Genomic DNA, 27600 nt, shown 5'->3' on the forward strand with positions numbered 1-27600 from the left:
CTAACCATACATCTTTTGCCATTGTCTCTGTAAGTGCTGGTTATCCCCCCTTAGAAGTTGACAAAATATTTGTGTTCAACAAAGTTGTTTCCCAATCATAGCGCACTTGCATGGTGTGAAGATATATCCTGATTGCCCTTTCTGAAACCCTTCAGAATGAGTCAACTTACCAATAACTTTTCCAATAACATTAGTATTATCAAATGGAAAGTAAACAATCAATGTATTGTTCAAATATCTAAATACCTGTTTCCTAGCCCCCTAATGTGTTCTTTAAGGATTCTCATAAATCTACTAACAATAACATGTAAAATATAAGGTCTAGTATGTAGCATATCATAGATCAAGCAGCCACTGTATTGGAATAGCGTAAATGCAACATGCACTCTAGCTCATTCTCTGATTTAGGTGATTCGTCATATACCTGGAACTCTGCTGTAGTTTTTGTGTATTTTCTTTTATAAAGAGAATACTTTTTCTGCTTTTCTATCTCTATGAATCTTCGTGCCTAAAGTCTCTTTTGTTGCACCCACATCTTTCATCTCAAATTCAGTGTTCGATTGCTCTTTTAAGTTGCTTATATGTAAAATCTTTAACTTTAATTAACACATTGTCAACATATATTACCAAATAGATAAAAGAACTATCTAAAACCTTTCTCTGTTTTTTTCTTAAAAAAAGGAAAAGAAATATTGTTAAAGATGAAAATAGTGTAATTACAATAGCGGAGAAGAAAATATCCCCTTAGGGCCTTCTAGAAGAAAACTTGAAAATAGGAAATAGTTACAATTGGGCCCACTGAGAATCAAGAAATATTTGCCCCTGTTCCTGTGTAACACAGAAATAACAATATCTAAAAATTTCCCATGGCATTCGCCATAAGGAACCAAAAAATATCATTTTCTCCAGCATATCTTCAAAAGTGCTTCTATTCCTTTCCAACCATATTGTCCACAAACCTGCAAAGATAGCACCTTGTCAAAGGGGTTTAGCAACTTTTTTCACCCCAACATTATGAACCACTGCAGTCCTTATTTTATGTATCTTTCTTTGAATAAATGTAATTTTTTCTGCTCTTTCTATTTCTATTACCAAAAACCTTCTAATTCCATGTCTAGGACCTGATTCAAGATTCCTCCCTCCTTTAGAGTAGGTCACATTGGCAAAACCACATAAGTTTCTTCTGTTGATTTATTTGTTTGCATTGTTTACGTGTTATATTTTGTATCACATTGCAAAACATAATCCTAGTTAATACTGTTATAGCTATATTATGAGCCAAACTGGTCAATAGTATATTTACTAACGCTTTAGCTTTACTTTTTAATTACAATATAGTCAATTCTTAACCTGGTTGTGTCAGGTAAAGATATTCTTTACACTGAGTCAACTCCAAGATTGTGCTTGTGCCGTGGTTAAAACTTGGGAACTTGTGTGGATTGTTGTCGAACTTGAGATTTTACCTTTGCTTGATTAGGGTTGGGATCTCCCTCAGGCTAGGTTAGGGTTGGGCTCAATATTGTGTCTCAAGTTGGGGTTGAGCATGGGATCTTAATCCAAGTCGAGGTCGCGTTCGAAGTAGAACCCTTGGGCCTAGCTGGGCTAAAGAATACATCTGAACTTGAGGTTGTTCCCACCATTGTATTTGGGTGGGACTAGGGTCAAGGTTGTTGTCTAGGTTAGGTTGTCTCTGGAACTACAACGTGGGTTACTATTAGGTTTGGGACAACACCCTTGGTTAAGTCAAACAAGTGATTGCACTTAGGTCAAGGTTAGGCAAGAAACTATGTTGTGTACTAGATTGGGTTGTCTGGGATTTGTGCTAGGGCTGGAGTTGGTCATGGGACTATGCCCTTGGCTTGATCATGACTAACTGTAACGTCCCAGAATTTATTAAATATGGAAGTATTGAATTAAGTGACTAAAGGGGGAAATAATTTTAGAATTTAGCATTTATATTTTTTACACAGTAAATCAGGATACCCAATAGGAATACGAGAATGTCCCTTTATAGAAATTCAAATAACAGAATAAATAATTGAAACAAACGTAATAAAATAAATTTTATAAAGTTAACCTTCATTTGACAACTCTGATGGAATTCTGGAAGTAACTTTTATTCATAATTTTCTTATGGTTTATGATCTGAATTTTGGTATTTCTGATCTGAAATGGTTAAATAAGAGAAATGAACTACACTAAACCAGTAAGAATATCACACTTAACACCAGTATGGAAAATTTAAGGTTGATAAAAATTATCAAACAATCAATGAAGCCCTTACTTCCTTTTAAATAAATTCGTTTAACTTAAAAAATGTTATTTCATATTTACCCTTATGAGTTTTTAAAACCGATCTATGAAAATAAGAACTCGAATAACATTTCGATTACATACTTAAAATGAGTACTAACAATAAATTTACCATTTTACCTGTTTACCAATATCTCTGGGGGTCCATAGCGATCCCCCCTATGCGTGGACTCAATATCTAATTTATCGATTAACCGGCCGTCTCCATATCTCGTATGGTAATGGGCGCCAAACATACCACCATTTCAATACCCCGTCCAGTATGAGAGTAAACTATACCTCCCAACCCCTTTTGGTATGGGATTTTTCAGCGCTATTCTACTGAGATAATATTCACGGTAGAGTTTTTCCTATGCACTGGCTCCGTACACCATTCCCTAGGGTACTTAATAAACCTTTCATATTTTTCACATCATCAACCAATTACCAATCACATACCAACATCTCATTTTTACCAATTAACAGTAAGTCATGCAAATGACCAATACGTAAATCAAGAAAACTTAATTTGGACATTTATTTTATTCTCTCAACAAATGAGAAAAACAGTTAAGCAATCAATAACGAAGGGTCAAATATATCTATAAATTAAAGTGCACGCGGCAAACCAACAAATATATCGTAGCAATAGATAAACGGTATAGACAAATAAATAATTTTGTACTAATCAGTTACCGGCTCCACTGGTGATCTGTAATTAATTTTTTAGAGTTTTCTAATTTTGACAAAACACACCGTTATTAATTATTAAAATTTAATTTACCATAATGAGAAAAAGAGTGAGGGATTCTTATCCCAGATCGGTGTTCGAAACACCGTACTTTTAACTGCGTTTTCTGGCGGTTCTTGAGTTTTCTGGATTTTTCTTGCGAAAATAAAAAATACGTGTCATGTATCCAAAAATATTCTAAAAATGCCAAAATAAGTGTTTTTGAATTTTTCTAGTCGATTTAGGGTTTCGGCATGGCAGCGTCGCCGTGCTCCGGTGCTAGCTCCGCCAGCCACGACAGCAGTTCCTCTTGGCCTGGCCGTTTTTGGTCGGTTTTGCATAGAAACTTGCAAAAAACAAGGTTAAGGAGCTTCTATCGGCTGGAAGATGGGAAAATTGAGACCCTACTGGTGGAGGGGTCTCTCGGTGCAGCAGCTTCACCGTTCCTCCTTTGAAGTCAGGATTTTTCTTTGGGTAATCTGTACAAGAAAGAAACGAGTAACACGATGGTCAAAAAATTGAGGGAAGCGGGAAACGGGAAGGGACTCATCAGAGAAGGTTTCGCATTTCGGCCACGGCGGTTCGGCCGAGCTCCGCTCGCGTTTTCTGGCTCACCCATCGGCCTTTTGGCTCCTATGGACATGGGGAGGTTCGGGATTCAATTCCGAGCGGAAGGGAGAAAAATCTTACCTTTTCGGCGGCAGCAACGGTGGCCGATCTTTTTCTCCGGTGTTTGGTTCACTTTTCAGCCGCCCCCCTTCTTCTTCTCCAATCACCTTTTTGTCGGTTAGGGTTTTGGTACCCTGCGAAGAGAAGTTTAAATATTCCTCTTCATTAAATCTGGGCCGTCCGTTCGAGGTGACGTGACCTATGCTCAGTCGTTGGATTTCTCTTATTTGGAAAATTAATCTGCGTCGTACGATCTGATCAAATTCAGTTGTTCAATCACATCTGAAGAGAAAACGCATTTAGGTCGTCCGTGCGCGTGGGATGCAGTCTCGGCCATTGGATCCGTTGGCATGCGGATCGCCCGCATGACCTCCCGCGTGCCTGCCACACAGCACACGGGGACTGGCCGCGCTGCTGACATGGCGGTCCACGTGGCCGAACTTTTGAAAATTATGTTTTTACTCCAGTTTTTCAAATTTCTTTTTAAATAGTTTATCTCTTATTTTTATTTTGACCCTAATTTTCGAATATATTTTCAAATGCATTCAAAATTCAATTTTCATCAAAATTTCATAAAAATTAAAATTAAATTATTTTAAATATATTTTCTTATTAATATTAAATAATCACATACCAAATTTTCGGGTTTAGGTGTTACATTAATTATGTTTTGGGTGTGTTCAATCGAAGTATATATTATGGCCAGATTTAGGTTAGCGATTGTGTTCCAGCTGAGCCAAGTTCAAGACCAAGATTGTGCCCAACCTGAGTTGAGATCCAGATTGCTTTAGTGTTGGATTTGAGCCTGAGAGTGGCATGGGTTGGGTTGTGCATGAGATTATGCCTTGAGCCAAGTCAAGCACAAGCCCTCTCCTAGGTGGGATTTAGCATGGAATCATGCTCCTAACCAGGTTGTATCCTGGATTGTTCTTTTGTTGAGCTCCAGATTGCTTTAGTGTTGGATTTGAGCCTGAGAGTGGCATGGGTTGGCTTGAGCATGAGATTTTACCTTGAGCCAGGTCAAGCACAAGCCCCATCCTAGGTGGGATTTAGCATGGAATCATGCTCTTAACCAGGTTGTATCCTGGATTGTTCTTTTGTTGAGTTACAGCTCTTATTAAGACAGATTATTGTTCCCAAAGAGTTCACAGTAAAAGGGTTGGAGTTCCTGGTAGAATACCTATTTTTTAGCCTAGTTTTATTATTATTGGATTATTGTCGTAACCTGGGTTTTCTGTTCCCTCACATAAAGGAATAACCTTAGTTGTAAGAGAGTACTTCAATAATTAAAAAACCTTGCAATTGGCTTGGTGGAGTAGGTCCATATTCAAATTACGAAAAACTTATGGTGCTCATTATGCCTCTCTCTCACATTTACTTTTATGTGTATTGTGTGGACAATTACACTACATCTGGTCTCAGGTTCAAGCTCTAGACCATGCTAGAATCAATTTTGAGCCCCAGATCATGTTGGCATCTTGTCAAACTAGGCCAAGCATGTCACCATGCCTGACGTTGGGGATTTGCGTGTGCCTGACAGACTGGCATTTGAGTTTGTGACTGGGCTTTGGTTGGGTCCAAGAGATGGATTAGGATCCAAGACCATACTGCACTTCAAGCAATGTCTAGCTAGGGACCTTGCCCTTGATCAGTGTAAGGCCAGACGCACCTTAACCAAAGTTTAGCAAATACTGTAAAAATAATATTTTTCATGTCTAATTTGCCAACTTATTTCTAAATTAAATTACATAATAGATTTAAATAAACTAACATGGTACTGTAATTATGATTTTGTTATGTTATCATGTACAATTGTGTAACAAAACATTATAGTATAAAGGATTATTACATTGCATCATCACTTTGTTACATTATGTTAAGCTGTTAATTACTTTTGAAAAGATTTCTACTCACATTATTTTTTGTTTCATTAGAAAACATGCCTTGATGTTGATCGTGCAGACTATTGAACCTATACTTTAAGTTTATTTTGGAGAATAAGTAGAATTAAAAGCTTAAATTTCTACTAGGTCATACAGGTGATAGATTAATTCTTCTTGGTGGCATGTTCATGATGGTTCAGTTATCATTACATTCAATATCGGCTTGCTATTTGCTTAATGTTAATGTTGGTCATCTATAGGTTGCCGATTGTGGTACTAGAGAATTCACAGATCAGAAAAGATTAGAGATGTCAGTCTCAGAGTTTGTTAGTCAATGGCGTCCGAATTCTGCTGAGGAGCAAACTGATGATTCTACATGCGATACGAATGGCAAGTCCACTCTCTATTTGAAAGATTGGCATTTTGTGAAGGTGTGCATTAAAATTAGTTTCTTGTTGGTTTACATGCTTGTTTTCTGCCCTTTTGCCCCTTGAACGGCAAGTTTCATATTTTATGAATGGAAATTGAGTAATTGTTGAGAAACCATAAGTCATAATCCTCTTTGAATCTAATGCTTTGCATTTAGAATTTAGTTGGCACATTGGAGAGAGAATAATTGTTCACCACATGGCGATCAGCTATTAAGGTGCATCACTGAAGAGATGGCATGGTTGTGTACTCTTCATCACAAGATAGGATTGTATCAGATATATGCTAAGATGGAAACTCTGCTTATTAATATCTTGCTCATGCCGGACAGTCACATAAGTCATAATCTGCATTTGAAATATACCTTCCTTTTTTGGGGTTGGAGGGAAGGGAAGGGGGGAGGGTATAATAACATCTTGTACAGAGCTAGTGGAATTTTGCAATCAAAAGTGGATTATGTTCAATGAGACAGAAAATGCAAATTCTGAATAGCACTGTGCAAGGATTCTTTATTTTACTGGTTAATGTTTAGTCATGATTGGGGAAATCCCCAATTGTCCATCACAAGGTAATTCTTGATATTAATTCTGCTAAGATATTAGGATGAAAAAATGCAAGCAAATGAACAAGTTTGTCCTGCATCACCAAGGCTCTGGCCATATTGGTCATCTTCTTGCCTCCCAACAGAAAGGGTTCATGCTCAAATTTACAGGTCGCAGCATGTGTTCCTTCTACCTGAAACTTTGCACCTTGCTCGTCTTCTGTCTCCATTTGGCAAGTCATACTCATTCCCAAGTCTTTAAGGGTTATATCAAGTTCAAATTCGTAACTGTATTGTGTCACAAGCTTTCAGATATTCTTTTCCAACCAGTCATCACTGATTTCTTTTGACCATGATACCACAATGTGGCAACTCCTTCTAGGCTGAGAGTGTAAAGCTTGACCAACTTGGGCCTTAGGTAATCTTGTGGTGCTCATGATGGTTACCTATTGTCTCAGGTGTATGTCTGGATCTACCATTCTATTAAACTTATTCAACATCGGCATGTAAAATTTAGCTGGTAACTTACTCTTCCCACCTAGATGAGTTCTATATAGTCAAGAACATCTTCCATAACCTTTTTTTTTTTTCATTATCCTCTCCATCTTCTTCGGGAGTTCTAACATCTTTTCAAGTTTTCTCTCCTTTGAAGCAGGGATACCTCATATATTGGGTTGTCTTTTCCTGGAGAAGTCTCATTTGGGCTTTCTTTCTTTTGATAGTTCTTTTGAAGTTGATGTTCCTTTCCTTCACAACAATCACAACTTTCTCCATCTGTTGAATCATGGCCTGTATCTCGGACACATTCAACTTCTCCGATGCATCAAATGTTCTTGGAGTTCCTTAGTACTCATTGTCTTCAACAATTTTTCTCTGTTAGACTTATTATTTGCTGTTTACGGACGCTTTCAAGTTACTGATGTGATTCTCTTGCAATTTCAATTTGCATGAATATAAGCATTCTATAGCCTTTCGTGTTTGGTGTTCAGAGGCATGCAAGTTCCTTCAACTTTTTTCCTCCTACACACTTTTCTTGGCCGAGATGTTCCCATTCTAGGCTTAAGGTTTTCACATGAATACCAATGGAAGTAATCTCTCAAAACACATAGGACGTACATCAAACGGCCGTTCAGTCAAATAGGCACCAGTATGCCATGTAGTAGGTGTTCTACCATGTTGTGCCTATAAGGTGGTAGACACTTGCCTACCACTTGCATAGGTGTGCCCATCCCGACGAAGTGTCCCCACTACACAAAAAATGTGTCTCCCTGATTTCCAAATCTGAAGACATGGAAAAGAGCATCCTTAGCAAGAATGTTTATTTCACTACACGCAAAGTACTTAAATGGCTTAGACTTCCATGAGTAACAGGTAGTCATACACATTCCAAGGATTCCCTAGGAACCTGGAGATGTTCTTTTTTTAACCTTTCAGTAGGTACTTGCAAGTAATCAAATGGAATTGAATTTTCCACTGCACCATATCATCTAGCTATTGGGACAAACGGGAAATGGTATGTGAAAGTGCAGTGATGCAAAAACTATTCTCAAGAGCAAAAGAATTGAATTTAATTGCATTTGGCTTCACTATCCCCTTTTTGACTCGCAATCCGAGATCTCAACAATCTCAAGGGCATTGGGATCGAAACCCTAGAGAATACATACTAGCCTGCAAGTTAACTTGGAGAATAAGTGAGGGAATTTCCACTGGGACAAAACTCCTGACTCTTTGAATCCCTACAAGGGGACTCAGCTGTCCATCCCAATAAAAAGTTTAGAAACTAGGGTACAGTTTAGGAAAGGCATAACTCACCTTAGCTATCCCAACCTAATGTTTGGACTCCTACTAGCAACCAAGCTAATCTTGTAGTCTTTGCTTAAGAAGAAAGTCTTATTACTCATGCATTTCATGCAAATAGGTTGAACCGCACAATCATACAAGTGCACAAATAAAAATTCTAAGCTGTATGTCTCTTACATTGCATATGCTTCGGATTGTATAGAAAAAGAATAAATGAACATAACCAAAATCAATCAGGAATGATAAAAAATCCATATGCTTAGGATTTCATATGTTAAGACTGTGATAACCCTAAACAAGGGCGAAGAGCTAGAAAAAGCAAAGGTTAATGGGCAAGCTCACTCCATTTGTACAATATGTTAGGAATTGAATGTTTATTTGTACATTCTTAAAGTAACTTTGCGGACACCACTTTTTTATGTTACTAAACAAAGAGATTGGAGTCGAATGTTTAAAGCTGCTTATCAGTAGACAATAAGAATCTCAAACACCCACTTGAGCAATAATTCTAGTTTATAATTATCATTTTTCCTAGATGAAATGGACTTAAAAAATAAGATTAGTTACATCTTTAAGACATGCATACTGATTTTTTTTTTAAATATTTAAAAAAATTATTTTTTAATTAAAAAAGTTAAAAAGAGATTCAATGATAATATAGTAAACAAAATAGAACAAATAATTTAAGAGAGTATGTAAAAAATAAATCATTACTATCATTATTCATCTTTTTGGAAATAAACTATCACTATTCATCTTAATGCAAAATAATAAAAAACAAATATTTAAATCTTACTCTTAAAAAGATTTCAGATATTAAGACATGCAAAAACTTTTGTATAATTAAGATGGTCTAATTTAAACCAATTGTGTTTTATATGCTGCATAATTAATAAACTATTAAATTAATTTTTACATTACTGCTCAAGTTATATCATATAAAAAATATATTTATATACAATTAATTATTTAATATATCGAAATTGATATTTTAAAATATAGATTTCTAACAAAGTTGCAGTTGACACACTAGTAAACTATCATAATCATTCAAGAATCAGTTTTTACTCAAAAACTGTCATGAGAATCATCAATGGTGGTGTAAGATACTTGAAAGTCAATGCGGGCGTGCCCATGTGAGAGAGCACATGCTAACAAAGTATCTAACACATGCCCTTCTCACAGGGCACTAAGGTTTTACAAAACCCTTTTAGAAGGTTTACTTTTCAAGTTAAACAAAAACAGAAGAATTATTGGCCTTGACCTTGCTCTTAGTTGCTTTTCAAGAATTTGTGCAGCAAATGCAGGGTAAGTGTAACTTCCTAGGTTTAAACATCACTGACCAAACAATTTTTTAAACTTAAAACTATTAATCCTCAAAAGCTAAAGGCCATGTGATTAGTAGTTTGAGCTCTTATATGAGCTCAATAATCACATATCTTCTAATGTGAGATTGGAGCATCATAATCTCCACTATTCAAATTCCTGATGTTCTCATCAAAGCCATTCATTACAATCCCTAAGCACAATCCGATGGCTTGTAAGGTCCAAGATTAGACTAGCTAGAAGTCAGTGAGCTAACACATGCTATGATATCTGAAGAGTACTGAGCAAGTTTGTATTATTCTTTTTTCTGTATATGTACAGGCTATTCCCTTCACTATATATATATATATATATATACACTTTCTGTTACATAAGATTAAGAAAGAATCTAGGGTTAATCAGCCAATTTCCTAAACTTTAGGATCTAATTATTATCCTTGATTTCCTATCCTAAAAATCCTCCTATAATAATTTATTCACAATTTCTTGTACTCCCCCTCAAGCTGGTGAATAAAGGTCAATTCCTAGCTTGTTAATGTTCTCATGAAATATATTATTACATAACTCTTTTGTCATTACATCTGCTAACTGATGCCCTGTAGGAACATATGGTGTACAAATCAAACCACTATCTAACTTTTATTTAATAAAATGTCTGTATATCTCGATATACTTCATGTAGTCATGTTGCACAAGATTGTGGGTAATGTTTATAGTTAACTTATTGTTATAATATAGTCTCATAGATATGCTCTATTGAATTTTCAGGTCTTCTAAAATAATCTTGATCCACATTAATTCACATATTCTTGCTGCCATAGCTCTGAACTCAGCTTCTGCACTTGACCTTGCTACTACACACTGTTTTTTGCTTCTCCAGAAAATTAAGTTCCCTCCAAAGAATGTACAGTAGTCTGTGATTGATCATCTGTCAACCAGTGATCCTGCAAAGTCAACATCTGTGTATACTGCAAGGTCAATGTTTGATGCTTTCTTGAATAGAATTCCTTTGCCAGGATGTGCTTTTAAGTAATGAAGGACTTGATAGGCTGCCTGTAGATGAACCTCTCTAGGATCATGCATAAGCTGACTAATGACTCTAACCGAGTAGGCTATGTCTGGCCGAGTATGAGCAAGGTAAATGAGTTTTCCAACGAGCCGTTGATACATCTCTCTATCCACTGTCTTGTCTCCAAGAGCTTCACCTAGTCTGTGATTTTGTTCAATGGGAGTTCCAACCGGTTTGCTAGCCACCATTCCTGTCTTTTTGAGTATATCTGTAACATATTTTTGTTGAGAGATGAAAATTCCATGTCTACATCGAACTACTTCTATACCAATTAAGTATTTTAACTTTCCTAAATCTTTTATTTCAAATTCTTTGGCTAGACACTCCAAGACTTTCTTTTCTACCTCATCATTTCCTGTCACTATGATGTCGTCTACATATACTATTAATATCGTGACTCCCCCTGAAGCCGAATGCTTGATGAAAAGTGTATAATCTCATTGACTTTGTTTGTATCCATGAGCTAGCATTACCTTGGCAAACTGTCCAAATCAAGCGCGAGGTGATTGTTTCAACTCATATAATGCCCTTTTTAATCGACAAACCTTGTGATCATCAGCACCACTAAACCCTGGTGAGATACTCATATAAATCTCTTCTTCTAGCTTCTCATTAAGGAAGGCATTCTTCACATCATATTGCCGTAATTCCCAGTCAAGTTCACAGCCACGGACAGGAAAATTCTCACCGTGTTCATTTTTGCTACTGGAGTAAATGTTTCTTAGTAATCCACTTCATATGTTTGAGTATATCCCTTAGCAACCAATCTTGTCTTATAGCACTCTAGAGATCCATGTGCTTTAAATTTTACTGCAAACACCCACTTACAACCCATTGGTTTCTTACCTTTAGGTAAATCAACCAATTCCCAAGTTTCATTCTTTTGTAATGCATCCATTTCTGCCTCCATAACAAGTCTCCATTCTCTCTTTGATAATGCTTCAGACAATGAGTTAGGAATAGGAATTGTGTTCAGGGTTGAGAGAAAACTTTGATGGTTAGAGAGAATTTCTAGAAAGTCACAAATTGAGACATGGGATATATTGGCCTTTTTGTTCATTCTCGGGTTTGTTTTCTCAAGACTATAGGCAGATCCAGATTAAGGTTAGGTTGATCACTGTTAGAAAGAGAATCTATTTTTGATATATTAGATTCGGTTCACAGATTGTTACCTCATTTTCAGGAGTCAGTTTAATGAATTGTTCCTACCTTGCAGTCATAATAGGATCTCTTTTCCTTGTATACACCTGACCAAACCGGAAACGATCAAAGATTTTCCATCTACTTCTTGGTTTTCTTGTGGCTGTTTACACTGTAATTGTGAAGGAGACACTGACACTGAAGGCCCATTTTGTGATTTATGTGACTTGGGTGAGGGCATTTCTAGTGTAGGCAGACTTAACTCCTTATCTTCAAGTATAGGCAACTCTCCCTGAAGATAAAGAGTAAAGAAATATGGTTTATTTTCAATAAAAGTAACATTAGCTGAGACATAAAGCTTCTTATTGGGAGAATGATAACATTTATAATCTTTTTGAGTGGAGGAGTATCCCACGAAGACACACTTAATAACTCTAGGATCTAGTTTCCCTCTGTTATGACTGTGAACGTGAACAAAGGAAGTGCACCCAAATATCCGAGGAGTAAGATGAAAGGATTTTCGAATGTCAGGGTAGGACTGAGACAAGATTTTGAGTAGACTTTTAAAACCCAAGACTCTGGAAAGAATTTTATTTATGACATAGACTGATGTAAGGACAGTTTCTCCCCAAAAGGATTTTGGTACATTTTGTTAGAATAATAAAGTTTTAGTACACTCAAGAAGATGTTGGTTTTTCATTTCTACTACATTTTGTTGTGGAGTGGTAATGCAGTATGATTAATGTATTATTCCCTCCTTTTGAAAATAGGGAATCAAAAATTGGTTGAAATAATCACGAGCATTGTTGGATCGAATACTCTTTATTTTTGTGTCAAACTGGTTTTGAATCATTGCATGAAAGGTGGAAAAGATATAGCTTACATCAAATTTATTTTTGAGCAAGTATATCCCAGAGACACTTGTACAATCATCAATAAAACTCACAAACCATATATGCCCTGAGATATTTGGAATGGTAGATGGTCCCAAAATGTTACTATGTAATAAAAAGAAGGGAGATGATGATCTATTATTACTTATTGGAAAAGGTACACGAGTGTGTTTCGCATACTCATAAATATCACAATGGAAAGATTGAACATCCAAACCCTTGAATAAGGTGGGAAACATTATTTTCAATGCATAAAAGGACACATGACCTAGATGCCTATGATGTAGCCAAATAACATATGTATTGGAAGAAGAAAACAACAAAAACAAAGCTGGTTTGTTCAATTCCGGTTGACTTGGTGTATTTAGGTAATAGAGTCCATTATGCTCCTTAGCAAGTCCAATCCTCTTCCTCGACACCTGGTTTTGAAATTCACAATGGGAAGCATTGAATATAACACAACTAGTTAGATCACAGGTAGGTTTTTGTATAGAAATTAAATTTATTGAAAGTTGAGGAACATGGAGAACATTTTTAAATATTAGGTCTAGGGTGACTTGAATATCTCCTACTCTAGCTGCTGTGGTTGTAGAACCATCAGCAACTCTAATTTTTCGATTGCTTGGGCAAGATTTATAGGTTTTAAACTAGCTAGAGCTATGAGTCATATGATTAGTGACACCAGAATCAAGGATCCAGGCATTCCTAAACTTATTACCTAAAGCATTCAATTCAAAAGATAGTAGAGTCTCACATGAAAGTGTCAATGAACACATACCCTGAGTTGATGTCTGAGGACTGGACTTTGGTGCTAGTATTTCCACAGTTCCTAACAAGCCTTTAAGTTTTGCAATTTCATCCATACTAAGTCCTCCAAAGACTTGGGTTGAATGTTGAGCGGACATATAAGCTTGTCTTTGGCTTGGTGCTAATTGTCCTCATTTCTGTCCCCATTTACAGCTGTTTGTGGAGGGTTTTCCATATAATTTCCAGCATCATTTCTTGGTATGTCGTAGTTTCTTATAGTATGCGCACCACATCTCATCACGATCCTTGTGAGCTCTCGATCAGTTAAACCTGTCTGTAGTAGTTCTGTCAAGTGTTAACCCTTATGACTTAGAGCTTAATAGGATAGAATTATCTGTTGAAGATGGATCCAGCATGATGCCTCTGCGACTCTCCTCGGCACGGACCAATAGTATTGTTTCAATTAAGGATGGAACTTCAGGTTTGCCTAAAATTTGGATGCGTACGAGATCAAATTCAGAATTTAAGCCTGCTTACAAATCATATACCTGGTCTCATTCTATGAATTTTTTTTATGGCTACTGCGTACTTACTGCAGTTCAGATCAATTGTCCTATAATAATCCAGCTCTTGCCATTAATTTTGCAGAATATTGGCATACTCGGTCACAGTTTTCGACCCTTGTTTTGCCCCCCCTTTGTCTTGATCTTGATATCATATATAAAAACCGCATCTTTGACCTTTGAATAAGTTTGGTAGAGAGCATCCCAAATTATCTTTGCTATTGGTGTAAACGTGCATGTGTCACTAATCTCCAGCGTCATGGTATTCTATAGCCAAGACATAATCATTGAATCTTCTACCTCCCACGCTTTTGCATTGGCAGTTCCGGTTTCCGGTCCCTACTTCAGTAAATGACCTAACTTTCCTTTTCCTTTTAAAAAGGTTCGAACTAGTTGAGACCACTTCAGATAATTTTTTCCATTTAATCTATACGCTGCTTGAATATTATGAAGCTCTGTTGTGGTCCGAGCAGTCTGTTTATCCTCAACTATCGAAGGTGCTTGAGCCGAAGATGTAATATCCGTCATGGCTGAATATGATTGGACAATAGTAAAGAATAGTAAGGGTAAGCGTCAAAGTTCAACAATGAAGGCTGAGAGAGAAGCTGGCTGAAGTTCAGCAATGAAGGTTGAGAGAGAAACGACCAATTAAGGCTGGACTTGCGATGATGGTCGGCTGTAAGTTGCCCTAGTTTTCTCAGAAATTCCAGCTTTACAGCTCTAATATTATGAAGAATACTGAGCAACCTTGTATTATTATTTTTTCTGTATATGTACAGGCTTTTCCCTTGACTATATTATATACACTTTCTATTATATAAGATTAGGAAAAAATCTAGGGTTAATCAGTCAATCTCCTAAACTTTAGGATCTAATTATTACCCTTGGTTTCCTATCCTAAAAAATCCTCTTATAATAATTCTTCCACGATTTCCTACATGATATCATTTATAATGCTTCAGGCACAATTTCTACTGACCTAAAGACCTTTTATCCTAATAACCTTTCAAACTCAAACTATCATACTTCAAAAACTCAAGTTCAAATTATTAGTAGCATGTAACTTGAGTTTTTACATGAAGCTAAATAATCACATATCTTTCTCATATAGTTGGGGAATTATAAGAAGAGCTCGCTTGTAGTTTTGGGCGTAGCTGTTTTTTTTTCCTTTTTGAAGGAAAAGCTTTGTGCTTGGCTTTGTGCAAGTCTAAAAAGTATTATGTGTCTAATGCAATATAAGTTTGCTGCTACTCCAAATTCTGCCTTCTCTTGCTGAAAATGAGGTCATAAGGCATTGGCTAAATTGTCTTTAGCTGCTTAGGGGAATTTTCATTCGTTACAATTGTCACTCTGGTCTCTTTTCTGTTTCTCTCATTACCCTTCTAGGCTTTTTACTTTCTTACTTTTTTCTCTCTTAGTTCTTTCCTTTTCTCCTTGATATTCTAGGTTAATTTCCTCTCTATTATTGCCTTTTAGTTCATTCCCGAGTTAGGCCTCGTGGTGTTATTTTATGCTCTTTTTTGCTTTTTCCCTTAAAATTCACTTGCTCTCAAAGTGCAAACCATTCTTAGTTCTTGTGATTGGATCTGGTGTGTAACCATCAGGCCTTTTCCTCTTTTGGCTTCTATGAGAAAATACATGCTTAGAGCTTCACTTTTGTCTCCTGTTTTGTTTCTTATGTTTGCTCTAATCGTTACTCAAAATGAGTACCTGCAAAGACTGGGATTTTGCCATAGATTTAGAGATATAGATTCTTGTCTAGATTTTTTATTATTCTTGGAGATATTACTAATAGAAACTGAAATTTTATGTTTGGCACTTGGTTATTAGGAACTATATGTTTAATTGAATACAGTTTAGAACATCAGGTACCTAATTACATGAAAGATCAGACACTTAATAAAGTTTGAGCACTTTTAAATACATTTACCTATGGAAAATCGTGTTTGATTCTTTCATAAGTATATACAAGGAAGTTCGAGCAGCCACCAATTCGTAACAATAAGCATTAGAAGCCCCGTCAGAGGAACTTAGCAAAGATTTCTTTGTTGTCCATGTTGAGGGACACGACCTTGCAGAGGGCAGTGCTACCCGAGGATGCTGGGACTACAGACAGGAAGAATGACATGGCAGCTTATGGAGCAAAACAACAGGTATTAATAGCAAAGCTGGAAGAGCCTCCCAGAGAGTTTTCAAGTGACCATTCAGATATTAAAGAGGGAGGAGGAGGCAGTATCAGTGGGGGAAGGCATGATCAGTAGCTAGGAGTTGGATTGGGAAATGATCAGGCTGATGGTGGTCCTGTTATACCAAAATAGTGAACAAGCATTGTTCTGCCTTTCATGCACTTCTCAAGAATGTCTGATACGGGTTGGGATTTCCAACTTCAGCAAATTCTGGCTGTCTGACCATAAACTTTGGTACACCTACAAATTATAAATTCTACAAGAGTCTAAGGCATGACATAATTTTTCTGGTGCCAGACAGAAGGGTGGTTCCAGAAATTGCTTAAACTATTCTGGTCAAGGGGGAGGAAAGTGAAAATACCACATGGCTGATTGCAGAAGTACTGGTTTCCCTGCCATCAACCAATAATTTCTATGAGGATGTTCTTTATCCTAGGATTCGTTACAGCCTTACTCCATCAACACAGGATGATCTGCAAATTTGAAATAATATATAACCTGCAAACTTTTAATTTTTGAGAGGCTGTTTTTTTGAAGCTAACTTTTGTGCTTGAGGACTAGCGCAACTTTGACAGCAGGAGTGGTTTTTTGGTCCCACAATCCATTCATGTTAGCAAGTGTGGTGCTTTCAGTTTATTTTCAGTGTTTCCGTGTTCTATGTCTGGTTTCTAGTCTTTGTATTTATAGGTGGTTATCATTTGGTAGTGGATGGTTTACGGCTCTTTTGTGGGTGGTTATTGTGGTAGCTGGATCAGTTTTATTTAGTTGTAAATGATGTATATGTATTGGTTGTATTGGAATAAGTAGGAAAATAATTTCAGAAAAATTTTCGAGTCTTTCAAATTCTTGCAGATCCTTGGGTTCTCTTTTAACAAGGCTGTACTAATTGATCCCATATCAGGATTAAAGTAGGGACCATCGTACAAGGGCAGGGTAATTGCATATGGTAAGGTAAACGACTCATGGTAAGATCTTTGTCCTATCATTTGTTTGACATAATGAGGTAAGAAGATGAGTAGGTACTAGAAAGGATCATATTACCATTTTCTCAATTCATAATAATTAGTACAAATTTAAAATATGAACAATTTTAAATGTTAGTATGAAAATAACAGATATATCATTAAAATAATAAAATAGAAGGAAATAAGTTTGAAGTTTTGCAATAAACTATAAAATATCTGAAATTAAAAAATGTCTGCCTGTAATACGTGGCTAGGACATGTTTAGGTTGTAGTTTTCTGATCAGTAATCACAGCCAAAGTGCCATAGTTTAGAACTTTCTAGTCTCAAATTGTATTGAGATGAGACTTCTATGATTATTATCAAAAATATTATGGATAATTTTGAGTTGATCATTGATATCCAAGATATCTGCTTTTGATCTTTGTTAAATTTTTCCTGTATGTTTTCTTCAAGTTATCTTTGTCCTACATTACATATGTTTGTTATTGGTTGCTCAAAACACTTACCCCCACTTACTTCCAATCTGATTCTCAGGAATACCCAGAATATTTAGCATACAGAACTCCGCTGTTTTTTTGTGATGACTGGCTGAACATCTATCTCGACAATTACCGTCTGCATAAGAATTCTGACATTTGTCAAGAGAATAATGAAATAAGTTGCTCTGACTATCGTTTTGTTTATATGGGAGCAAAAGGTTTGAGTTTAGATGTGATTATCTTTTGTTTTCTTTTCTTAGATTTAGATGCTTTTTTTCTGCTAGATATTTGGACAGGGTTCTTCTGCTGTAATTTTTTGTTCCGATTGAACGTTTAGCTGCATGGAACAATCTAACTTCCACTTATTTAATGCAGGCTCTTGGACACCCCTGCATGCCGATGTTTTCAGGTCATATAGTTGGTCAGCTAATATTTGTGGGAAGAAGAACTGGTTTTTTCTTCCTCCTAATCAGAGTCATCTTGTGTTTGACAGGTATGCATATGACCTCTCTCCTTGCGAAATATTAGTTAGTTAGGCCTTTCACAATTTGGATAATACTTATGTTGTCTTTGGTTCAATTTTTTTTTTAAAATAAAAAGTATAAGATATATATTAACAAGGTACCAAAATGAGAGTACTGTTCATGTACAAAACTTTACAAAAGTGTTAGTGTCAATAACATTTCCAAAATTCTCTTCACTAATAATGTTATGACCAATCAAAAGAGTTCTAAAATAATGTATCTACCTGTCTCTTAATCTAGTTAGTCCACATTGTGTACCCTCAAAAACTCTATCATTTTTTTCTTTTCACAGAACCCAAAAAACGGTCAATGGAATTAAGTTAGCAATTCTTTGTTTTATAAACCTTCCCAAGCCCACACTTCATCCTGCGCCGCATCCACCATAACCCAATTGATTCCCAACAGTCCGTAGACCATACTCTAAAGATAATATGCTGTAGGACACCACAAGAGTAGATGGTTATATGATTCCTCAGCCTATAGGCATAGATGACATCCATTCACTATTATCCAACCCCTCATCCTTAATTTACCCAGAGTGAGAATTTTCCCCTACAAGCTTCCCAAGTGAAGCAACACATGGGAACCTCTGCTTTCCATATTTGTTTGCAGGGGAAACTAATGAAACCCACAGTACCCACATCAAACAGAAGCTGGTAATAAGAGTGGACAGAGAAATTTCCATTCTTTTCTAGACACCACCAGATCTGATCAGGCTGGTTGCTGATATGTTGGGAAGCTAGAATCTTCAAAATGTCTTCTTATTCTTGAATCTCCCAATCATTTAAATTTCTTCTCACATTGATAGACCACTCAATAGAGTTATTTTTCACCTTGTAAGCGTTCTTAACCAGTATGTTTCTTGATTGTGCTAGGCTATAAATTCTTGGATAACGGCTTCAAAAGAATCATCATCCGTCCAGTCATGGTGCCAAAATCTTATCCTATTTCCTCTCCCAAGTTTCCATATGGTATAATCCTGGAATCGTAACCATTGAGTGAGGAGCTTCTTCCACAGACCTTTGCCATGAGAAATGGACTGCCTGAAACCGCTGCTGTCCAGATCAAGACAACCCCACCAGGCATCAATAACTCTTTTCCATAATCTGTTATCTTCTTTCCAATATCTCCATAACCATTTACCATGGAGAGATTCATTCATTTTAACAATCGATCTAAATCCAAGAACCCTCAAAGATAACGGATTTTAATTTGTTCCCACTTTACCAAGTGAAATTTGCACTTTTCCTCATCATCTCCCCCTAGGAATTGGCATTGAATGGCTTCCAATTTCTTAGCAATATTGATTGGTATTGTGAGAGTAGAGAGGTAATAAATTGGGAGATTAGACAATGTACTCTTGATTAATGTGTATCTTTCCCTTTTTGAAAGAAAGTTTCGTTTCCATCCTGCAAGTCTATTCTCAAAAAGATCCAGCACCGGTACCCAAGTCCCAGAATCCTTGTATTTGGTGCCAAGAGGGATTCCAAGATATTTGATAGAAAGTTTAACAGCTTTGCAGCCCATCACTTTAGCAAACAGATCTGCTTCACCATCACCACCTATCCTTACTAATTCTGATTTCTCCAAATTAATTTTTAATCCAGATACAGCCTGGAAGCATGGTAGCACACATCTTAAATTCAAAAGTGTTCTCATATCAGGTTGGCAGAAAATTAAAGTGTCATCCGCAAAGAATAAATGAGAGACCTCCATTATGTGATCCTTTCTTCCCACCGTAACCTCTTTCACTAACTGAAGGTCTAAAGCCTTGCATAATAGCTCATTTAGTGTTTTCATCCCCAAAATGAATAACAAAGGGGACAAGGGATCCCCCTGTCTAAGTCCTCTACTGGTCTTAAAAAATTCTGATGGCTCCCCATTAACCAGAACTGCAAAAGTAGTAGATGTCATACAAAATCTCATCCAATCATGCCATTTCTGCCCAAAACCCATCCTTTTTAAGGTAAATTCACAAAGTTCCTGCTCACATGGTCGTAGGCTTTTTCCATGTCTAATTTGCATATAAGCCCCTTATTTCCTTTAGCCACAAGGTCTTTCACTGTCTCATTGGCAGCCATGACAGCATTTAGGATTTGTCTGCCCCCCACAAATGCGTGCTGACTCTCACTAATCACTTCCCCAAGCACTTTAGGAAATTTTCTGGCCAAAACTTTAGCAATCAACGTGTAAATGCAGCCCACCAAACTTATAGTTCTAAAATTTTTAAATTCATTAACGTCTTTCTTTTTTGGAATAAGAACAATAAATGTGGAGTTGAGAGACCTTACAAATTTACCCAATGAGTGGAATTCCTTAAATAAATTCACAACGTTCTCTTTCATCAATACCAAAATTTTTGTTGGAATTTTATTAAAACCATCAGGATCTGGGGATTTATTACCATCACAAGTCTTCAAATAGTCGGTTACTTCTTCCTCCAAGAATTCAACTTCTAGGATATGCTTCCTAGCATTAGAAATATTTTTAAAGTTGACACCATCCAACTTTGGCCGCCTATTAAAGCTTTCCTCATAGCTGGGAGAAAAAGTCTTTAGTTGCCCGCTTTAGCTCTTGGTTGTCGGATACTGTTTTATCTCTATACCTTATCTCATCAATAAAATTGCAGCTTCTCTTATGAGTAGCCAAAGCATGAAAGTACTTTATATTCCAATCACCCTTCTCCAACTATTTCTCTCTAGATCTTTGGCTCCAAGAGATTTCGTCCGCCTTGAGAATAGTGGCCAATTGCATCTTCAGAGAGTTTTTTTTTGTAAATTCCTCATCTGTCAGTCCACAACACTCCTCTTTGTGGTCTAGGTCTGACATCTCGGCCAAGATAGAATCAGTCTTCCCTTTTTCCTTTTTCTTTTCCCCTTTTGCCCACAATTTTATCGCGTTTTTTAACTCTTTCAGTTTGTAGGCGATTTTGAGACTGGCACATCCTTCAATCTCTGTATTACTCCACTTCTCCGCTACTAGAACTCTAAATTCCTCATTTCCTAACCACTTGTTATCCAATATGAAGGGAACAAGACCCCGATGGAAGCCATCAGTCTCAAGACAAATAGGATAGTGATAAGAGGTAGGCCTGAGTAGTTTTTTCTGAATGATCGACTAGTTGAAGCAGAAAAGATGCCGATATGAAGAACCTATCAATTCTTGAATGACTCCTATTGTTAGACCAAGTCTATTGTCCTCCCAATAATGGAAGATCAATTAAATCTAGGCTGTCAATAACATTGTTGAACTCTGTAGCTTGAGAAGCATAAAAAACATTACCACTTTGTTCCTCTCTTCTTAAAATCATATTAAAATCACCCCCTATGACCGAGTTCCCTCCCCATTTACTTCTGTACTGTAGCAAATGTTTTAATAAATTAGGTATTTCTTATTCTCCATTCTGTTACGCAGAGTGGAAAATTCCCAGTAGATGAGGTGGTATGGTAACAACAGAAATTTGTTATACCCCTTCCTCACATTCTGGAAAAGATGCCAATTTTCCTCTATAAAAAGCACCCTTTGGTGCCTGAAAGAAATAAGAGAAAAAAAGAGAATTTCTTCACAAAACTCTTCATGGTATCAAAGTGCCATTTCTGATCCGAGAGCTTCCTTTAGCTAAGCCAGAATTCAAATGGCCACAGACGAGCTCAATTCCTCTCCTCCCAAAGTCTCTTCGGATTCCTACCTCCCCGCGACTTCGAATCACAACCTAGTTGAGCAGGCATCATCGTTCATCACGGGGCATAAACTGAACGAACAGAACTCCTTTAAATGGTCAACCTCTGTCTTACTGATTATTCGCGGCAAGGGTCGCGACGATTACCTCACAGGTGAAACTGTTCCTCCCACAACCAACGACCCAAGTTTCCGCGTCTGGAAAATAGAGACTAGCATGGTAATGTCGTGGCTTATTAACTCAGTAGTACCCGACATTGGTGAGAACTTCATGCTGTATGAAATAGCAAAGGAAATCTGGGAAGCGGCTCGCAAATCATACTCTAGCAAAGATAACGTCTCCGCCATCTTCGAGGTGGAGTCAACTCTCCATGAGCTGCGTCAGGGTGAGCTTTCTATTACTCAGTACTTTAGTTTACTAACTCGAAGCCGGCAGCAACTGGATACCTTCGAGGAGCATTAATGGAGTTGTCCAAATGATGCTCAAACGTTCAAACTCTTTGTAGCAAAAAAAAATCTTCAAATTCTTGATGGGGCTCAACAAAAGTCTGGATGAGGTTCGTGGACGGGTGCTGGGAACAAAACCACTACCCAGCATCCGAGAAGTGTTCGTGGAAATCCGGAGAGAAGAGAGCAGGAGGTGGGTGATGATGGGAGAAGCTCAGCCTATCTACTCTGCCGAAAGTGCCTTAGCACTCACCACGCGATCTGATTCCTGTGGAAAGAAGGGAAAACCATACTGTGATCACTGCAGGAAACTCAGCCATGTCTGCGAAAAATGCTGGAAGTTGCACGAGAAACCCAACGAGAATAAGGCCGAAAGAACATAGTGTAATAGAGACCGTCAAGGAAATATTGCTGCTTCCACTATTGAAGAAAATGTTGCAGAAAGCAGTCCGTTCAATGCTGCACAAATAAAGGTCCTTTAACAATTATTCAAGCAGAACTGTTTACCTACTCGGCCTATGCGTGCTTTGGTAGCACAAAAAGGTAAAGCAACAATTGGTTTGACAGCATGTTTGTCAAAACAGTACACATGGGCGATTGATTCTGGAGCATCAGACCATATGACGGGTAATGTATCCCTATTTCAGAATTACAAAACATCATATGAGAATTTCACAATTAAAATTGCAGACGGTTCAATCTCCAGAGTGGCTGGAACTGGTTCCATTGTTTTAACACCACAGATGACCCTTCATTCAGTGTTTTATGTACTAAAATTATACTGCAATTTACTATCGGTTAGCAAACTTTCTGGTGATCTAAACTGTGTTGCTAAATTTAGTTCAAAAATATGTGAATTTCAGGACTTGGAATCGGGAAGGACGATTAGTAATGCTAGGATGTGCTCAGGCTTGTATCTCCTTCAAACAGGTCCTTCTGGAAGACAAGCTAAAACGGCAATATGTACAAACTCTGTTTTTGTAAATCAATCAAATAATGATCTTGATATCATATTATAGCATTATTGCTTAGGTCATCCAAATTTTTTATATCTACAAAAGATGTTACCCTTGTTGTTCAAGAATAAAAATTCACTTTTGTTTCAATGTGAAGTATGTCAAATCTCTAAATATCATCGAAACTCTTTTGCAAGTTTGCCATATAAGCCTTCGAAACCGTTTGCATTAATTCACAGTAATTATTTGGAGACCTTTCAGGGTCACCAACATATGCGGAAATAAGTGATTTGTATCATTTATTGATGATCACACTAGAATTACTTGGGTCTTTCTAATGAAAGAAAAATCAGAAGTAGGAGCCATTTTCAAAAGATTCAATTGTATAATCCAAATCAAGTTTCATACCACTATACAGGTACTAAAACTGATAATGTCTGTGAATATTTTGAAACCACTCTTGGGAAATACTTTGAGGAACATGACATTATTCACTAAAGTTTTTGTGTATACACCCCTCAGCAAAATGGCATAACCAAACGAAAAAACAAACATATTTTTGAAGTTGCCAGATCCATTATGTTCACTATTCATGTTCCTAAGTTTCTTTGTGGAGAGGCAATACTCACTGCGACTTATCTGATAAACCGAATGTCTTCCGTATTTTGCATTTTCAAACACCCTATGATCTTCTCTCTCAGAACTTTCTTGATTCACATATCTTAAACTCACTGCCACTTAAAGTTTTCGGGTGTTCTGCCTTCATTCATATCCACTCACATTTTCGGGAGAAACTTGACCCAAGAGCCCTTAAGTGTATCTTTATTGGATACTTGTCGAATCAAAAGGATACAAATATTTTTTTTTCGAATACACAACGATTCTATAATACAATGGATGTCACTTTCTTTGAGAATCAGTCTTTTTATCCCACTATTGATATTCAGGGGGAACATTCTACTAAGGAATATTAAGTGTGGGATGTCAGCATCCCTTCCATCTACTCATAAAATTCACCTCCTCTAGAGTCTGATCCTGAACCAGAACCTATAGCAGAAACTGAGTATACACTACCTGCAATAAATGAGATACGTGTCTATACTAGAAAGAAAAAAAATCGTGGGAACAAGTACTGAAACAAATCAGGACTTGCCATAAATTCATACCCACTCCAATGGTTCAGGAATCAACAGGTAATGAGATACTTGTTACTGACAATTCTACTGATATTGACTTACCTATTGCTGTGAGAAGAGGTACCAGATTATGCACAAAATATTCCATATAAGATTATGTATTATTCGACAATCTATCTCTGAAACATCATGCATTTATGAGTAAACTAGACAGCAGTTCTCTAGAACCAAAGACAGTCCATTAAGCTTTTCAAATACCAGAGTAGAAAACAGTTATTCAAAAAGAGATTAGTGCTCTTGAGAAAAATGGGACATGGGAATTATCTGAGCTACCTCTAGGGAAACGACCAGTTAGATGTAAATGGATATTCACGATCAAGTACAACCCAGATGGGAGTGTAAATTGACTCAAAACACGCCTTATGGTCAAGGGTTTTACTCAGTCCTATGATATAGACTATCAGGAGACCTTTGCTCCAATCGTCAAGCATAACACAATACGGGTACTACTCTCTTTTGCATCAAATCTTGATTGGCCCCTTTGTCAACTGGATGTAAAAAATGCATTTCTAAATGGTGATCAAGAAAAAGAAGTGTACATGGATATCCCACCAGGTTTGGAAGTAGAAGATCAGTCTCACAAGGTTTACAGACTCAAGAAATCGCGGTATGGACTTAAACAATCCCCAAGAGTTTGGTTTGACAGATTCACAAGGATATAAAACATATTGGGTATGAGCAACGTCAATCAGATCACACTTTATTTGTCAAAGATTGTATCTCAGGTAAAAGATTAATTCTGATTGTGTATGTAGATAATATTATCCTCACAAGAGATCATATCGAAGAAATTCGAAGACTTAAAGAGTTTCTAGTCAAGGACTTCGAAATTAAAAATCTTGGAATACTCAAGTACTTCCTAGGTATGAAAATTGCCCGATCTCAAAAAGGAATTTCTGTATTACAATGGAAATATGTACTAAATCTCTTGAAGGAAACAGGTATGCTTGGTTGTAAACCTGCAGATACATCTATAGATCCAACAATGAAATTGGGATCTACAGAATGTGAGAAGACTGTTGACAAAGAGAAGTATCAGAAACTGGTCAGGAAACTAATATACCTAGCACACACAAGACCAGATATCAGCTTTGCAGTCAGTACAGTAAGTCAATTCATGAATCAATCGTCAGAAATACATATGAAGGCCGTGTACAGAATTTTGAGGTACTTAAAAAGGACACCAGATCAAGGGCTATTTTTCTAAAAGAAAATAAATAGAGATGTTGAAGTCTTTACTGATGCTGATTGGGTAGGGTCAATAACGGACAGGAGATCTACTTCTGGCTACTGCACATGTGTGTTGGGAAATTTGGTCGTATGGCGTAGCAAGAAGCAGTCTGTAGTATCCCGTAGCAGTGCAGAATCTGAATTTCGAGCATTTGTACATGGAATTTGTGAAGGGATATGGTTGAGAAGAATACTACTAGAATTAAAGGTATCTATTGATATTTCTATGAAAGTGTGATGTAACAATCAATCAACAATCAGTATGGCCAAGAACCCAGTACACCATGATAGGACCAAGCATGTAGAGATAGATCGACATTTGATCAAAGAAAAGATTGAAGATGGAACCATAGCTCTTATGCGCATCCCTACCAATCAACAAGTTGCTGACATCCTAACAAAAGTGCTATCAAAACAGATATTTGATAATATTGTATCCATTCTAAGTTTACTCAATATATATATATATATGTAAACTAGATTGAGGGGGAGTGTAGAAAATGCTGTAATAAATTAGGTATTTCTTATTCTCCATTCTATTACACAGAGTGGAATATTCTCAGTAGGTGAGGTGACATGATAACAACAGAAATCTGTTATCTCCCTTCCTCACATTCCGGAAAAGATGCCAATTTTCCTCTATAAAAAGCACCTTTTGGTGCCTGAAAGAAATAAGAGAACAAAAAGGAGAATTTCTTCATAAAACTCTCCTTTCACAAAACTCTTCATGTACTGATGCAGTTCTTCCCAGAGAAATTCTTTTTCCTCTCTGCTCCCCCTGCAGTAAACTCCCGTCATAGTCCAAGTAATTTCTCCCTTAATATTTTTGAAGTGACAAGAAAGAGAGCGTTTCCCCTCCATAATCTCCTCACAAGACATAGCATCCTTCCTCCACATGATGATCAAACCCCCAGCAGAGCCTTTGGCATCAACTGTACACAAACCAACATTTTTTATTCCCCAAATACTTTTAACCAAATTTTCAGAGCATTTTTCTAGTTTTGTTTCTTGCAGACACACCACATTTGGATTCCATTTTTTCAAGCAACCTCTAATGATTATTCTTTTACATTGATTATTTATACCCCTTACATTCTAGGATACCACTTTTCCAATCATTGGCATAACAAATCCATTTCCCCCCGAGTTCTTATTGTTCTTCCTACACCTGTCATAATTAAGTGAACTCTCCAATCTTTTCAGTTTTCTTGGCATAGTCCCATTCTGTTTTTTCTTTCCTGTGATGTATAGTCCCTTTTTTTTCTTCATCACCTTTCTTTTTTCAATTTCCGAAAAAAGAGGTAAGAGAGGTTTCCCATACCTTCCAAAGATATCCCCATTAGCTTACTGAATTTCTGCATATTTCGAAACACCCATTGGGAGCATCCTTGCACCTTGTCATGCACCACCTTTATATTTTCTAGGCTTAATTGTAGGATTTCTTCAATTTCTGGAAGAGAGACCGAAGCTAAGGCCTGCACATCCTCTTCAACCGGCACAATCCCTAATTCCTCTTCATCAAGCACTTCAGAGAACTCCTCAATCAGAAGGCACTCCTCTTTTGCGAAAGCTTTCAGAGTAGAGAACACAGGTAAGGTATCTTCTTCCTCCCTGTCTGTTAACAGCAGTTGCTCGGAGGTATTCCCGTCAGCTCCGAAACTCTCAGTTTCGATATTCACCATCTGCCCTAAACACCCATTCTGATTAATGGCCGATACTAAATCATTATTTTCGGGTAAACCCTTCTCACATAATTTTGTCCCTGAGGGTTCACCCTGCATCGGGTTGGAGAAGATCAGCCTGCTTTCTTCAATCGGGCTCTGACTCTTTGGCCATTCAGCTTCTGGGTCTGCTTT

At 37.0% G+C, this 27600-nt stretch overlaps 2 protein-coding genes across 3 annotated transcripts in view; one reads left to right on the forward strand and one right to left on the reverse strand.

Moving 5' to 3' along the window:
- The window catches only part of LOC110808008 (2-oxoglutarate (2OG) and Fe(II)-dependent oxygenase superfamily protein), a 31672-nt gene that overhangs the window by 1285 nt on the left and 2787 nt on the right, over positions 1-27600 (forward strand). For both annotated transcript variants that reach the window (XM_088210936.1, XM_022033337.2), the window contains exons 2-4: positions 5835-6005; positions 17769-17931; positions 18089-18206. In XM_088210936.1, coding sequence (XP_088067062.1) covers positions 5835-6005; positions 17769-17931; positions 18089-18206 — 452 coding nt within the window. The remainder of the gene's footprint in view (positions 1-5834; positions 6006-17768; positions 17932-18088; positions 18207-27600) is intronic.
- On the reverse strand, positions 675-27512 carry LOC148240165 (uncharacterized). Its single transcript, XM_088210937.1, has 2 exons — positions 27066-27512; positions 675-959 (listed from the first exon to the last, which is right to left on the reverse strand). The coding sequence occupies exons 1-2, from the start codon at positions 27424-27426 to the stop codon at positions 784-786; spliced, it is 537 nt and encodes a 178-aa protein (XP_088067063.1). The 5' UTR covers positions 27427-27512; the 3' UTR covers positions 675-783.

This window comes from Carica papaya, chromosome 9 (assembly GCF_054855325.1).
Source record: "Carica papaya isolate Zhongbai chromosome 9, ASM5485532v1, whole genome shotgun sequence".
NCBI classification, from domain to species: Eukaryota; Viridiplantae; Streptophyta; class Magnoliopsida; order Brassicales; family Caricaceae; genus Carica; species Carica papaya.